This window comes from Heloderma suspectum, chromosome 2, assembly GCF_057233095.1.
Source record: "Heloderma suspectum isolate Gila_16-S chromosome 2, 16-S_ref, whole genome shotgun sequence".
Taxonomy (NCBI): domain Eukaryota; kingdom Metazoa; phylum Chordata; class Lepidosauria; order Squamata; family Helodermatidae; genus Heloderma; species Heloderma suspectum.
The window spans coordinates 166,981,962-166,995,486 of NC_139459.1; the positions used below are offsets into that span (position 1 = coordinate 166,981,962).

At 45.6% G+C, this 13,525-nt stretch overlaps 1 protein-coding gene across 6 annotated transcripts in view; it reads right to left on the minus strand.

Annotated features, from left to right (window-relative positions):
* Positions 1-13,525, minus strand: part of CC2D1A (coiled-coil and C2 domain containing 1A) — a 61,339-nt gene that overhangs the window by 39,345 nt on the left and 8,469 nt on the right. For 5 of the 6 annotated variants that reach the window (XR_014787995.1, XM_084835810.1, XM_084835811.1 and 2 more), the window contains exons 4-12: positions 13,223-13,332; positions 12,477-12,545; positions 11,154-11,291; positions 10,362-10,719; positions 8,159-8,283; positions 6,284-6,356; positions 4,906-5,022; positions 2,513-2,643; positions 1,340-1,412 (exon numbers count right to left, since the gene is read on the minus strand). Coding sequence is in view for 5 of the 6 variants with exons in the window: in XM_084835810.1 (XP_084691936.1) it covers positions 1,340-1,412; positions 2,513-2,643; positions 4,906-5,022; positions 6,284-6,356; positions 8,159-8,283; positions 10,362-10,719; positions 11,154-11,291; positions 12,477-12,545; positions 13,223-13,332 (1,194 nt within the window). In the remaining variant the exon portion in view is untranslated. Of the gene's footprint in view, positions 1-1,339; positions 1,413-2,512; positions 2,644-4,905; positions 5,023-6,283; positions 6,357-8,158; positions 8,284-10,361; positions 10,720-11,153; positions 11,292-12,476; positions 12,546-13,222; positions 13,333-13,525 lie in introns of those variants that run through there. The other variant, XM_084835814.1, reaches the window with a different exon arrangement.

Here is a 13,525-nt window from a genome sequence, read left to right on the forward strand (position 1 = left end):
CAGATGTGTTGGACTACAGCTCCCAGGATTGCCCAGCCAGCATGGGGGATGCTGTTAATGCAAGTTATTTTCTGTTAACATCATATGGTGCTGCCAGAAGAGGCAGCATTTGCAGCGATGGCCTTGTAGGCCCCTTCCAACCCTACTGTTCTATGATTCTATGATGCATCATCACTGCCTCCATGCCAAATCAGGAGGCTGATTATTAGGAAAATGTTACAGGCTGGTAGTGGGAATATATTTCCCTACTTTTATCCTAGATGGTAGTTTTCAGAACCTAGTTCTGGGGGATCTTAGGGTTCCTTGCCCATCACATCTGATGTTCTGCTGCAATGCACAGCTTCAGTGGTGTGCTGGGGGTGTTCTAAGATGTGCTTTCCATTCACATGGAGCAACAGTGAGGACCAACATCCCTGGCCAGTGCCTACTGAAGTCTGGCCTACAAATGCAGAAGAAGGAGGTGGGAGAATGGACTGTACCACTTCAGCTGGCAGTTGGGAGGAGATCACATTACTAAACGCTCTCTCACATAAAAAGATTTGTCCGCATAGTGAGGAGCAGACTGAGCTAGAACCTTTCTCCTTGGTGTGCTCATTTTTCCAATTGCAGGGAACATTTCATGTGGGGTGCTTTCAAAAGTGGCATTGCCTACCTGCAGCATGAAGTGGTACAGTCTACTCTACCACCTCAAGATTCTATCACCTCATCCTGCTGCATGTGTAGGCCAGGTCTGAGTGTGCACCTTAAAACACTTCCAGGATCTTCTGTAATGTGCAGAGGTTTTCTGGCAGACACAGACATGTGCAAAGGCTTCCCTGAAGGTAGAGAGAGTTTGAAAACCACTGTCCTAGGCACAAAAGTATAGGCAGTGCTTGGGGAGGGGGGGTCCTTAATGAAATCCATAAGCCCCACCCCATGCCAACTCACTGGAAGCCTTTTAATATTATAGCAAAGAAGGCTAGCACAAAAGGTAAGGGGGTCACACACACCCCTCACCAAATAATTTGAGCACTGAGTATAGGACTGGATACAAAACTGCTGTAGGTAGGAAACCTCTTCATGCCAGAAAGGTCAGATGTAAGCCTGACACACACCTCTAGTGGAACTCAAACATTTCAGTAAGATGATGATGTGGCCGTCATGTATCCAATTCTGTCTCTAAGACACAGGTATAGAAATGTAAAGTATAGACATTTTAGCCCACTACCTAACCACCGTCCCCAGTTCCATCACCATTCCCTGTACATGATCCTCCTAGGGGGCAGCTAAAGTCTGGAAACCTTTTAAAGAAACTCAAAGCAACCACCCCACTGCCAAAATAAACATGGGAATTAAATACCTGGGGGAACAGGTAGGTCAGCAAACTCAACAGGTTTCCCTGCCTTGTGAGCTCTGATGGCCTCTTGATATTGCTGGGGGGGGGGGGGGGGAGAGACAGAACATGAAAACCGTTATTTGAGAATATGGTCTTTTTAGAACAGGATTTAGTAAAAGCCAATTTTATTGGGCTACTCACAGCAAAAAACAAAAAAAGTGCTCAAATATCTAATTATTATCAGGAACATTATTAGTCAAAGCAATTACATTTAATTATTATAATTAACTGCTTGTATAGTACTTCTCAATTATAAAGGTGCCTGTATGTTCATCAAAAGGCTGGCCTCTGATGCAGGCAAAGTTAACTCAGCGTCACCCATATTCACGGCCTGTTTACTGGCTTGTTTCTTCTGGAGTTGTAAGCAGAATCAATTCAGCATTGTACTTCATACTTTTCAGTCTCTCTTGTCTTGCATTTGAATAGTTTTATTTACTGTTGATTCTGTACTGTTCTTTCAGTACCACTTGTGCTTTAAACGTCGTCATCTTCAATTATTGCAATTTAAAAAAAAGAGTTACTCATTACAAGCATATCACCAATGGGAATCAAAGACTCATTTGGCCCAAATCTATATCCAGGAATAGTATATTCCTGTAGTACTCCAGGCTGAAATTTGCCTTTTCATCAGGCAGAACCCACTGACCCAAAGCAGGAAGGGTGTAAAGAGAACATGCAGACCTAGACCTGTGGTGACTGTGACCCATAAAGACTTCTCAGTGCCAAACTTTTCTCTAAAGAGATGCAAAATGTTGACGCCAACGTTCAATATTGATCTCAAACACCAACTATTAAGTGGACAATAATTGGAACTCCATAGTTTATTTCAATTTCCACATTCACCAGCTTCTCTCTGCAAAACGTTTGACCAATACAAGATTCTCAAATGTGCACAGTGAATGAATCTTAGGGTTCTACCATATCTCTTTGTAGGTATGCAATAAGAAAATGCAAAGCAACATATATCTCAGCCACTCTGAGCCCAGCTTTGCTGGGGCAAAAGCAAAAATGTTAACAGTGCCTGCTCTTCCCAAACAATACCCCAAGACTTGTGCTGCATGACATTTGAGCAAAAAGGTAGCAAGCAAAAACATAAAGGAAGCAGGGACTTCTAGTTTCAACAGGTAGGCACCTCACCTTCACAATCCGTTCGTGCATTCTGGCCTTCCTGTCATCTCCTTTGCTCTTTGCCTGTGCTGCTGCTGTCTTGTACCTGTCCATCCTCTGCTGCAGAGCCTCCATCATATCTCGAGGGGGAGGGGGCATATCTGGAAACAAAGGGTGTCATTCAGTGTAACTTTATTCTTGCACTGAACAAAACCTGGAAACAAGAGTGGAGGGAGGGGGGAGCTGACGCCCTTCTCCAGGGAGAGACAACCTGGTGCCCTCCAGATGTTTTGTACTACAATTCCCATAATCCCTGACCATTGGCCATGTCGTCTGGGGCTGATAGTTGTGGTCCAAAATATTTGGATGGCACCAGGTTGCCTACCCCTGCCCTAGTCTGTACCTTCAGCATCACAGGCTGATGGCTGCCACTTTTGTCATTGAGCTGGTAAACCTGAGTCTGGGCTGAGCCACTTCAGATTGCAGGTGGGGGCTCCTCCTTACAAGTTCTCTTCCTTACAGAAGGAGATTAGCTCCACAAAGAAGACTAGATGCCAGGGAGAACTCTTCCCCCTAACATGGCAGTTTTCTACATGAGAAGCCCAGTTTCGTCTTTGCAAACTTTGATCAAGAAAGCACCACGCCCTGGCCTTTTTCCTGGCAGATTTTCTCAGGACAGAGTGTCCATGTGACAATGCATGTAGCTTCTCCTACCTTATTCCGAGTCTCACATCTTTCTTCTCCGCAGCCTGTCTGAAATGTGTTGCTAAAGTGGTGAATGCGTTGTGCTTCACGTCCAAAGTGCCCGGTTGCATACCCAAGATAAATTAACCCAGAGGGTGGTAACACTTGCTCACTCACTTGCTTGGAGGTTTAAACTCCTAACATCATTGGCCTAGTTTGTCCATCCTCATTAGGACTGGAGAAAACAGCCTTTCTGCCCAGCCAATGGAAACACACATTTCCAATCTGAGGGAAGCTTTAAATTAGGAAGCATCCCTTTTCTGTAGAGGTAAGAGACGTTTTAGGTGTTACATGATGTTAATTTTGGGTGCTGATGAGGCGTAGAGATAACAGCAGTCAAGATGGCTTAGGACATTTTTGTACTATTTCCTTTGTTACACAAACTGTGCCCCTCTTATTTATTTATTATTGCATTTATACCCCGCCTTTTTTCCTCTTGCAAGGAACCCAAGGCGGCTTACAGTATCCTCCTCCTCTCCATTTTATCCTCACAACAACAACCCTGTGAGGTGGGTTGGGCTGAGAGTCTGTGACTGACCCAAAGTCACCCAGTGAGCTTCCATGGCCGAGTGGGGACTAGAACCCGGATCTCCCGGCTCCCAGTCCAACACTCTTGCCACTACACCACACTGGCTAGATCTAGCCTCAGCTAGATCAAGCTAGATGTGTAGGAATTTTCCTATGTTTGGTTCTTGAACTTATTTGTGTTTGTTTCCCCATCTTTTAATGCCTGTAAACTTCTGATTCTTTTTATACATCTGTTATTTTATGTTTTATCCTGGAAGCTTATATCTAAAGGAGCTTATGGCCACAATTCTGAATACACTTGCTAGGGAGGAAGCACCACTGAATATGGTGTGACTTACATCATGGTGGGAGTAAGCCCGTAAAGCAGCTTTCCTCAACCTGGTGGCCTCCTGATGTGTTGGACAATAACTCCCATAATTCCCAGCCAGCATGGCCAACACATCTGGAGGGCCCTAGATTGGGGTAGACTGATGTATAGGATTATGCTGTCAATCTACTCTTCAGTCTACCCAGCCACACTCAACCTGATACAACTCGGATTTGGGGAATCTTTCCAACTCACAGGGGATTCCTTTGTATGATTGCCCAACAAATATTTGGGACTGATCCCCCACAGCCTGAGTTTTAAGAAATGGTCTGGTGGCAATTTCTACCCTAAAAGGAGCATCCTGGGGATCCCTACAGTCATGAGTGACCTCATGGTTTCCATAGGTCATGTTCATATGCATGCACACACACACAGCAATCCTTTGTTTTTTTAATGCTGTTGCTCCTTCATGAATAATGTTTTGTGATTTGGGGGGTAATTTTATAGTGGATGTGTTTTTATGCTGTGAGCTGCTTTGGGCTGACGTATGAAAAAATGGCATGGTATAAAGGTTTTTAAAAAATTAATAAGCAAGATACAACTCAGACTTAGGTTTGCTAACGCAGTGAGAACTAGGCCTGTGAGACAAAAGTCCTGCTAGGACCAGGCTGTACCCTGAGAGATCTTTTTTCAGGAAAGCCAGCAAGCAAAGAACAGAAGAAAAAGGATGGGGCAACACTTGCACCGCAATTCGGTCCTACATCAAGCTGAACCACAGGCTTTGCACAGCAGAACATCCACCTGAATACACAGTCGAAGCGAGGAAAAGTTTTGGGGTTCCTACCTCCTGCATTTGAGACTCCCGGTGCCGGAGGGCTCACAGCATGAGCAAGGGGCATTGCTGTTGCTACAGGGGGCTGTTGAGCACCTGGGGATGACAACATCTCCTTAGGCAGCTGATCTGTGGAAGCCAGACAACCAGTTAAAGCATAACATAAGCTAATTCCTAAAAGGCTGGCAACTCCCCACTGAAACCAGCTCCCCAACCAGAGTATTTCATCATGGGGTGTGTGTCTTCTACAATGCCACACCTGTCTTGCATCCCCCCTACCCCACATTTCATACAAGTAGACTCCATTTTGTTCCTATCAACCATAAGCTGGAAACAAGAACAAGTACATTTTCCTAGCCAAGAACTCGGAGTGGTATGGGACAGAAACTTGCACCAAGAAAGGCAGGATGCTCACCTGTAACTGTAGTTCTTAGAGTGGTCATATGTGGGACTTCACAGAGACCACAAAGAAAAACAAAGAAGTACCAAATATCCATCCTTTTTTAAAAGTCTCAAGACTCCGACATACATACAGATAAACCAGCCTTCCCAACCTAGGGTCCTCCAGATGTGTTGGACTAAAGCTCCCATCCTGTTGTCGGTAGTGGCTGGGGGATGATGAAAGTTGTGACTCATCTGGAGGGCACCAGGTTGGGGGAGGTTGAAATAAGCCATTATAATCCTGGATGACTACCAACACAGGGTTTCATATTAGCTTTGTCAGCAGAACAAAGTAAAGGAGACACTTGCAGTGGAATCTATGCCTACTCAGAAGTAAGCCCCACTGAATTTAATGGGACTTACCTCCAGGTAAGTGTGTATAACACTGCAGCCCTAAAGAATCTTTAGAAGAATTTGGTTTCCTGAAGGCTGTGGAGCAGCTACTGGCTATGTCAACATCCTCTGTGCGCCTGAAAGGATGAGCTACCTGGATCAGACATAATTATCGCTCAAAGTTTATTCCAGTGTCTTGGTAACGGTATAAGTTTCAGCTTAGAAATACCTAGCTCTTTAGAGAATTGATTAACTTACTTACGTTTCCAGGTAGTTAAGGTAGATAGTCTGTGTTAGACGAGTTGAACTACAACTCCCAGCGTCCCTCAGCCAGCTATAGATTAGGGACTTAAATCAATAAACCTCTGCCTGCTTTTGACTAGAGAAATGGACTGGCATACCATCTCTCAACACAGTGGATTGGAAGTGAAACATTGTAGAAGAGATTGGACTCCCACTGCCTTTACGGGCAACAGATTTTGCCTTTTTGTGCACCACCCCAATCCAGCCTGGTTCCTTGTGAAGCCATGCGGATTCCCTCCATTTTCTTTTGCTAGCAAAGCTCATGCACAGGGCACACCAAGGCAAACTCAGCCAAGTTCTCAACCATTCTCACCTGGAGGCGGAGGCAGACGGCTGAGATCCACGCTCTCTCCTTTACCCACAGAGACTAAAAGAGGGTCCAAGCTCTGAAAGATATGCACATGCAAGTTAACCATTTGCTCTTCTCTATTCTTTCGGAGATCTGAATGCAATCCAAGTAGCAAAACTTCACAACCAAATTACGGATGGAGACGTGAGACAAAGACTTACAAGCCAGACAACCCTTTTATGGAGGTTGTGACCAGAGGGGCTGCAGAACAATGGGCACCGTGGCAACCTGCGGCAGAGAAGCAGTGGCAGGCGCTTTCCACCCTGTCTGCCATTTTCCTCACCACAAATGCCTCCCCCTGGCCCACCGTTTCCCACGATACAGCAACACATGGGTTCAGAAACCAGGCTGGAGCCTGGCAGGTGGTGTTATGGGGAAAATGTGGCAGGTGAGTTAAAGGTTAAACACTTATCCACTGCAAATCATCCCCCTCAATCTACCATTTTGTAGCTGTTCAGTGGAAATCCAGGTTCCCAGGCTGCAGCTGAACAGACAGTCCTAGACCCAATTTCCGCTCTTTCTCCTTCTTGATTGCATTGTTGGACAGATAAAAAGCAATGCCCAAATACCCTGCCTACAGGCTCCCAGCAGACCCCATTCTTTTCCTAAGCGATGGAGTCAGAATATGGCTCCTACAGCCATATTTAATTACTCAAACTCCCTCTTACAGCCTCCTATGCAAATACCATACACCACAGCAGACAATCCATCTGCTTCCAGTTTCTCTGGCTGCTGCTGCCTCCTCCAGTGTGATACTTAGCATTTGCCGAGCATGAGAATGTGTTCAAAGCACTCCACATTTATGAGCTCAGTAATCTTAACCACCACCCCGTAAGGTATTTATTTATTTCATTACTTTTTTATTTATTTCATTGCTGTACCACCCAAAGGCCGAAGCTCTCTGGGCGCTTCACAAAAATTAAAACCACAAAGTGCAGCATAAAACAATATAAAATATGAAAGCTAAAACCACAATATAACAGTTCAGCCAGAATAAAACATAGCAGCGCTGCAGAGATATTTTTATTTTATTTATTTCATTTCTGTATGAAATAAATGAAGTAGATCAGTATTATTCCCAAACTGCAGATGGGAGGGGCCAAGGCGGAGAGAATAGAAACTTGACTAAAGGCCATCTAGTAGAGTTCTCAGCAGAGACAAGATCTGAACACAGATAGTCTCTAGGCTACAATACAACCCCAGCTCCTGTTTGGCAATGCCATGATCTGCTGCTTTTTCACAAGGCCACAAAGACCAGAGACTTAGTGTTGCAGCACCTTCCTAAATCTTAGTAGCAGTAGCCACATCATGTTACGTGGCCACTGCTAAGTGGGATGGCAGCAGGTCAAAAGTTGTGGCTAGATGGGTGGCTTGCAAGCTCCTAGGCAGCTGTAACTACTAGACCCTGGACCCCTCTGAACAGGGGGCTGTGTGAATGAGCCACCACTACAGATCAAACATCACTGACAAGTATATCACCCCCAGATGCAGAGCTTTTCAAAAGGGAATCAATTAATGTGTCTTGCAGCAAGCAGTCAAGTGTCCTCTAATCAAGTGATATACCTGCAGGTGTGAACCTGAACAGAACCCAAAAAGAGCCTGGCTTTCTTTCCTGCTCCATATATTGAGTCACTGAGCAACCCAGCAAGGTACATGAACACTTCTAGAAAGATACATCAAAACCAGGGTGCCAAAAAATGGGTGGAGGGAGATATTCTCTCTTTTTGGGGGACCTGGAAAAGCGACAGCTTCTTCGGTGAAGATTATTCTCCCACTGAAGTCTGTTTTTCATCACCTTTTGCCAAAAGGATGACTGCCCGGCTGCAGAAGCACACTTACCTTGGCTATGCGGTAATACTTGGTAGCCATTTCAATGCTGCCTTCCTGTTTAGCCCGCAGTGCCACCAGCTTGTACTCCCGCTGTCTGGCTTGCAGGACGGCCTGAGCACTCGAGTTTTTGGAATCTGAGGACAAGTGGAAAAGCAGATCATGCTGTCGCACCTTCTTGTCAGTCAAAGAGAGCTGACAAAGTGGGAATCCAGAGAGAACTACTTTGGCTGTGTGCCCCCATGAGATTTTTGATTCCCCCTGCTCTTTAAACTGGCATATCACAAACTGGTTTTGAAACTCCCCCCTCAATTTCAAAATCAACCTGCCACAAGGAGCCGCCTTTAGTGAAACACAAGTTGACAATGGTGTGGAGGTGCATGCTACAAGTTAAAGTATTCTGTGGATCCTGGCCATTATGTTTGGGATACACATTTGCCCAAGTGGAGATTTTAGCAGGGGGGTTCATTTGGATTTATGTCACGCCACTAATCCAAAGGCCTGGGATGGGTAACAACACTTTTTAAAAAGTGTATTAAACTAAATTACACCCAAGCAAGAAAGATCAGAGACAATTCCTATTAGAGATGTGAAAGCTTGGGGGGAGGGATGGGGGGACAGAAAAAATGGGTTTTCCCCCAAAATTTTCCAAAAATTCCTGGGGGGGAAACTGTTCTTTCCAAAACAAAATGTTTTTTTCACATTTTTTTCAGGTTTTTTTTTTTCCAGGCACATTTCCAATTCTTATTCAGGGGAGGTGTGAAGAAACAAAATAAGGCTCACTTCGAATCTATGATGAAGAACTCTTCCCTCTCCCCAGTCAATGGTCAGAATTTGTGCTGATGTGTCTTAACTACTGTGATCTCTGATGTAACAAAGCTAAGAGCCTTAGCTTTACACAGAGCTATCTTACTATATTATGTTCAAGACTATTCAGCAAGAGAGATGGGGAACAGAATTAAAACCCAGGAATCCTGGCACAAGAGAGACCTTAGTAGGAAGAATAAGGGCTTGAAGGAAAGGGAGCCTGTGATTCAACCAGATATGTGAAGAGACACACTTGCTACAACCTGTTGGCTAAAAGACTTGCAGATCTGTAAGAGGCCTCCAGGCCCAACATAAGTATCTCATTTTATTGTCATCATTATTACTTGGTATCCCACCCTTCCTCCACAGACCTCTGCTTCCAATTTTATCCTCACAACAACCCCCCTGTGAGGTAGACTGGCCTGAGAGACAATGAAAAGCCGAAGTCAACCTAGTGAGCATCAGAGGGCTTTCAACCTGTGCCTCCCTTGTCAATGTCCTATGTCGTATTCCAGCCTTCCCCAACCTGGTGCCCTCCAGATGTTTTTGGGAGCCAGTGTGGTGTAGTGGTGGGAGTGTTGGACTAGGAGCCAGGAGATCCAGGTTCTAGTCCCCACTCGGCCATGGAAGCTCACTGGGTGACTTTGGGCCAGTCACAGACTCTCAGCCCAACCTACCTCACAGGGTTGTTGTTGTGAGGATAAAATGGAGAGGAGGAGGACGGTGTAAGCTGCCTTGGGTTCCTTGCAAGAGGAAAAAAGGCGGGATACAAATGCAATAAATAAATAAATAAACTCCCATCAGCGCCAGCCAACACGGCCAATAGATGATGGGAGTTGTAGTCCAAAACATCTGGAGCACACCAGGTCACTACACTATCTAAAAATGGTTTTGGAAACTGAATCAAGGCTAAACATGGGTTTAACTCAAGTTGGAAGAGGCTTGTATTCTTCGTGGCCCAGCAAGTCACCTTTCCCAACACTCTCTCTAGGACTGTTCGCACAATGCAACGACCCATGGTGAGTTATTTAACCCATAGTGAAGCTGCAGCACATGTGGGGACCATGTGGCTGCCATCTTTAATATACAACCCCCGCTTAGGGATGTCACATTGTCTGAACTCGGTGAGCAGGGTTATGCAAGGGTTAAACAACCCCCATATAACTCATGGTCTGCTTTAGGGCTATGCAAGAATTGTTTAACCCTCATATAACCCACATGCTCACCAGGTTCACATGACATGACAACCCCTGAGTGGGGGTTGCTTATGCAACCTGACACCCATGACAAGTCATGGTGTGTTTTCCAAACCCAGTCTCTGTCTCTCACACACACACACACACACACACACACACACACACACACTGCTCAAGTCTTTTTAAACTGAAAATTTGCATTCAGTACTAACCCAAAGAAGGAGAAGGTGTCAATGGGGCAGATCTTGCTTGTGGTGCCTCTGGGGACCCAAGCGGCCCAGCAGGGGCTGGAGAAATCTTTGGCTTTGGAAGGACTGGTGGTGGTAGCTTGGGGGGCAGTTCAGAGGCAGGCGGTGACTTAGACAGTGATTGCTCAGGGGCTATAAAAATGGACTCCGGAGGAAGGTGGTTGGATAAAACAGCACTTCTGTCAAGCGTGGAGACTGGCGCTGTCTCCAAAGGAGAGGCCTGCTGGGAAGTAGCATTCTTTCCTGTAGCTACTGGGGGAGGTATTTCATCATCATCAATCTTTTTGCCCTTTCTTACAGAGGTCAACAAGTTTTCCAGAGTCTGGGAAGTAAAAAAGAAAGGCTTTATACAGTAACAGCACATTCCAAAAAATCAACACAAGTTAGTCCAGCCTCCCTCAACCTGGTATCCTCCAGATGTGTTGGACTACAACACCCAGCATCCCCCAGCCAGCTGTCAGCGGAAAAACTTTTTTTAAGCTCTTCCCCCTTAAACATAAACTATAGAAGGGCCATAGCTCAGTGGTAGAGCCCCTGCTTTGCATGCAGAAGGTCCCAGGTTTGATCCCCAGCACCTCCAGGTAGGGCTGGAAAAACTCCTGCCTGAAACCCTGGAGAGCCTTGGCCAGTCAGTGTCGACAGTACTAGATGGACCAAGGGTCTGACTCAGTGCAAGGCAGCTTCCAATGTTCCTATGAAGACCTGATGGCCACCAAGTTAAACAATTATGTTCCAAGTCAATATTACGCAGCTTACCTTGAGACCCCTTTCATAGCGGCGTACTTTGGAGCTTTCCCCAGCTTCCTTTGCATTAGCAACTGCAGACTTGTACATGTCCAGTCTTTCTTGCAAAATGGATTCAGTGCTGCTGGATTCAGCTGGGGCATCATCTGTCTGTCAAAGAACAAAACAGATGCTTGTTTTCAAGGCAAACCAACCTCATTGGTGATTGGTAGAAGAGCAACTCTTGCAACTCTTGCAGCCCTTCAGCCCTGACTCAGCGATCAGGGATAGGCAACCCATTGTCCTCCAGATGTTGTTGGACTACAACTCTAATCATCCCTGACCATTGGTCATGATGGCTGGGGTTGATGGGAGTTGTAGGCCAGAACCTCTGGAGGGCAACAGATTGCCTACCCCTACAATAGTTCCAGACATGGGACTAGGGGAAAGTCCCTCCACTCTCTTGCTGTAGAGCCCTCCTGCCTGTGTCCTATAAACTGAGAGAGAGCCAGTTGGAATTAGCCTGTTTTGTAAAGAAAAAGGAAATCACACACTGTCAGGATCAAAATCAGAACTTGTTATCTCAGCTCTGCTCTCCTGCTCTCATAATTATTATGGACCTACATGCAGGGCTATGGCAAGGATTACTGAGTGTGTGGAGTGCTTTGGACTCTCTACAGCACAATATAAATGCTAATAATTAGCATTTACATAGTGCTTTAGACCGAGAATCCAAAGCGCTTTGCACACTCACAATCTACCTCAGCAAGCCTTAAAACAACCACTCTGCCATTATCTTAGCAGCTGTCTATCACTAGATCACTGTTATACCCTTATTACAGATGGGTGGGGTAAAGCCTGAATGATAGTGGTTTGTCTATAGCAGAAGTGGAAAACCTCCTGCCTTCCAGATATTGTTTGACTACAACTCCCATCATCCCCATCCACTGGCCATGCTGACTGGGGGCTAATGGGAGTTCAACAAAATCTAGAGGGCCACAGGTTTCCCCAGCCCTGGTCTAAGGATACCCAGTGACTTCATAACTGAGGCAAGGTTTGAAACAAGGACTTCTCAGATCATAGCTCCCACCCTTGGCAATCTAGACAGCAATTTCATGGGATACTCAAAAGGTGGATGTCCTAGTCACTGCTCCCTTGCATTTACTGTGGACAGGACTCAAACAAGCAGGGTGTCCAAATGCCTGACACCCAAGATCCTGCAGTATCAACTAGTGCTAGCCACAGATGTGCAAAGGAAAACCAATTTCCCCCCAACATCAGTATCCAGTGCAACTGAAAAAAGCGGCTACCAAGAAGGCAAGAGCAAGAAACCCAAGTGGGAAAAGACATTTGTACCTTAGCAGCAACAGGTATCGGGGCATCCTTGGCTTCGCCATCTTCCTCAAGGACTTCATTGAGTTCAGCCTACACAGGGGGGAAAGCAATATTTGCTAAATGTTCTCATTTTAAAATTCATCCCACAGAATGCTACTATTTTACTTTGAGGCTATCTGAAGATCAGAAGCACAGCAAGTAATTTCGATGAAGACTTCCTATACCAGCTTTAATCCAAATGAAACTATATGGAGTCCTCCAACAAAGTATTAATTCAGCTTTCTGAAACCTGGTGCTCTCCAAAGGTGTTGGACTGCAACTCCCATCATTCCCAGGCAGCATTAACTCAAAGATTGCCTCCCTTCCTCCTTATTATGTATTGCCAAGTAATGGCTCTGTCAGATCTTTCCTCAATAGCTTTAAGAGGAAAAGAGGTAAAGCCAAGCATTATTCACCTGCCCTTGTCCTTGGGGATGTCACTATTGACAGCAACAATGCCCTTGATTCCTCAGTCTTTCACCACTTCCTTACTGTTAATGTACCAGGTTCACTGACCAGTGCCAGCTCCAAATGATTGGTCGTTGGGGGGAAGGGGCATGGCCTTCGGGGAAACCCTGGAGGGCCAGATTGGGGCCCCTAGAGGGCCAGATTTAGCCCCTAGGTCTGAGGTTCTGCACCCCTGTACTAAGCACACCGTGGCTGCTAAATAAATGTCTTACTAGTGCAAGTTAGCCACAGTATGTGATGAGACCCCAAGGCATTTTTACCAGCAGTTCATCATCATCTTCCAAATCTTCCTCTCCTTCCCCAGCCTCTTCATCGAGATCCTTCATGCAGAGAGCAGCCATTCTTTCGATAGCTTCCATCGGCAAAGGAGCTGGAAAGAAGAAGCAACCAGCAGTCCACTGTCACATGTCACAAAATCAAGTCCAGATGGCTCCAAAGGGTTTCCAGGATTGATTTTGCAACATATGCAGATGCCCAACAGAGAGAGAAATGAATGAATGAGCGCAAAATCATCAGACAGGCAGGTGGCAAACTTATATCAGGGCAAACAAGGACTAGAGAGG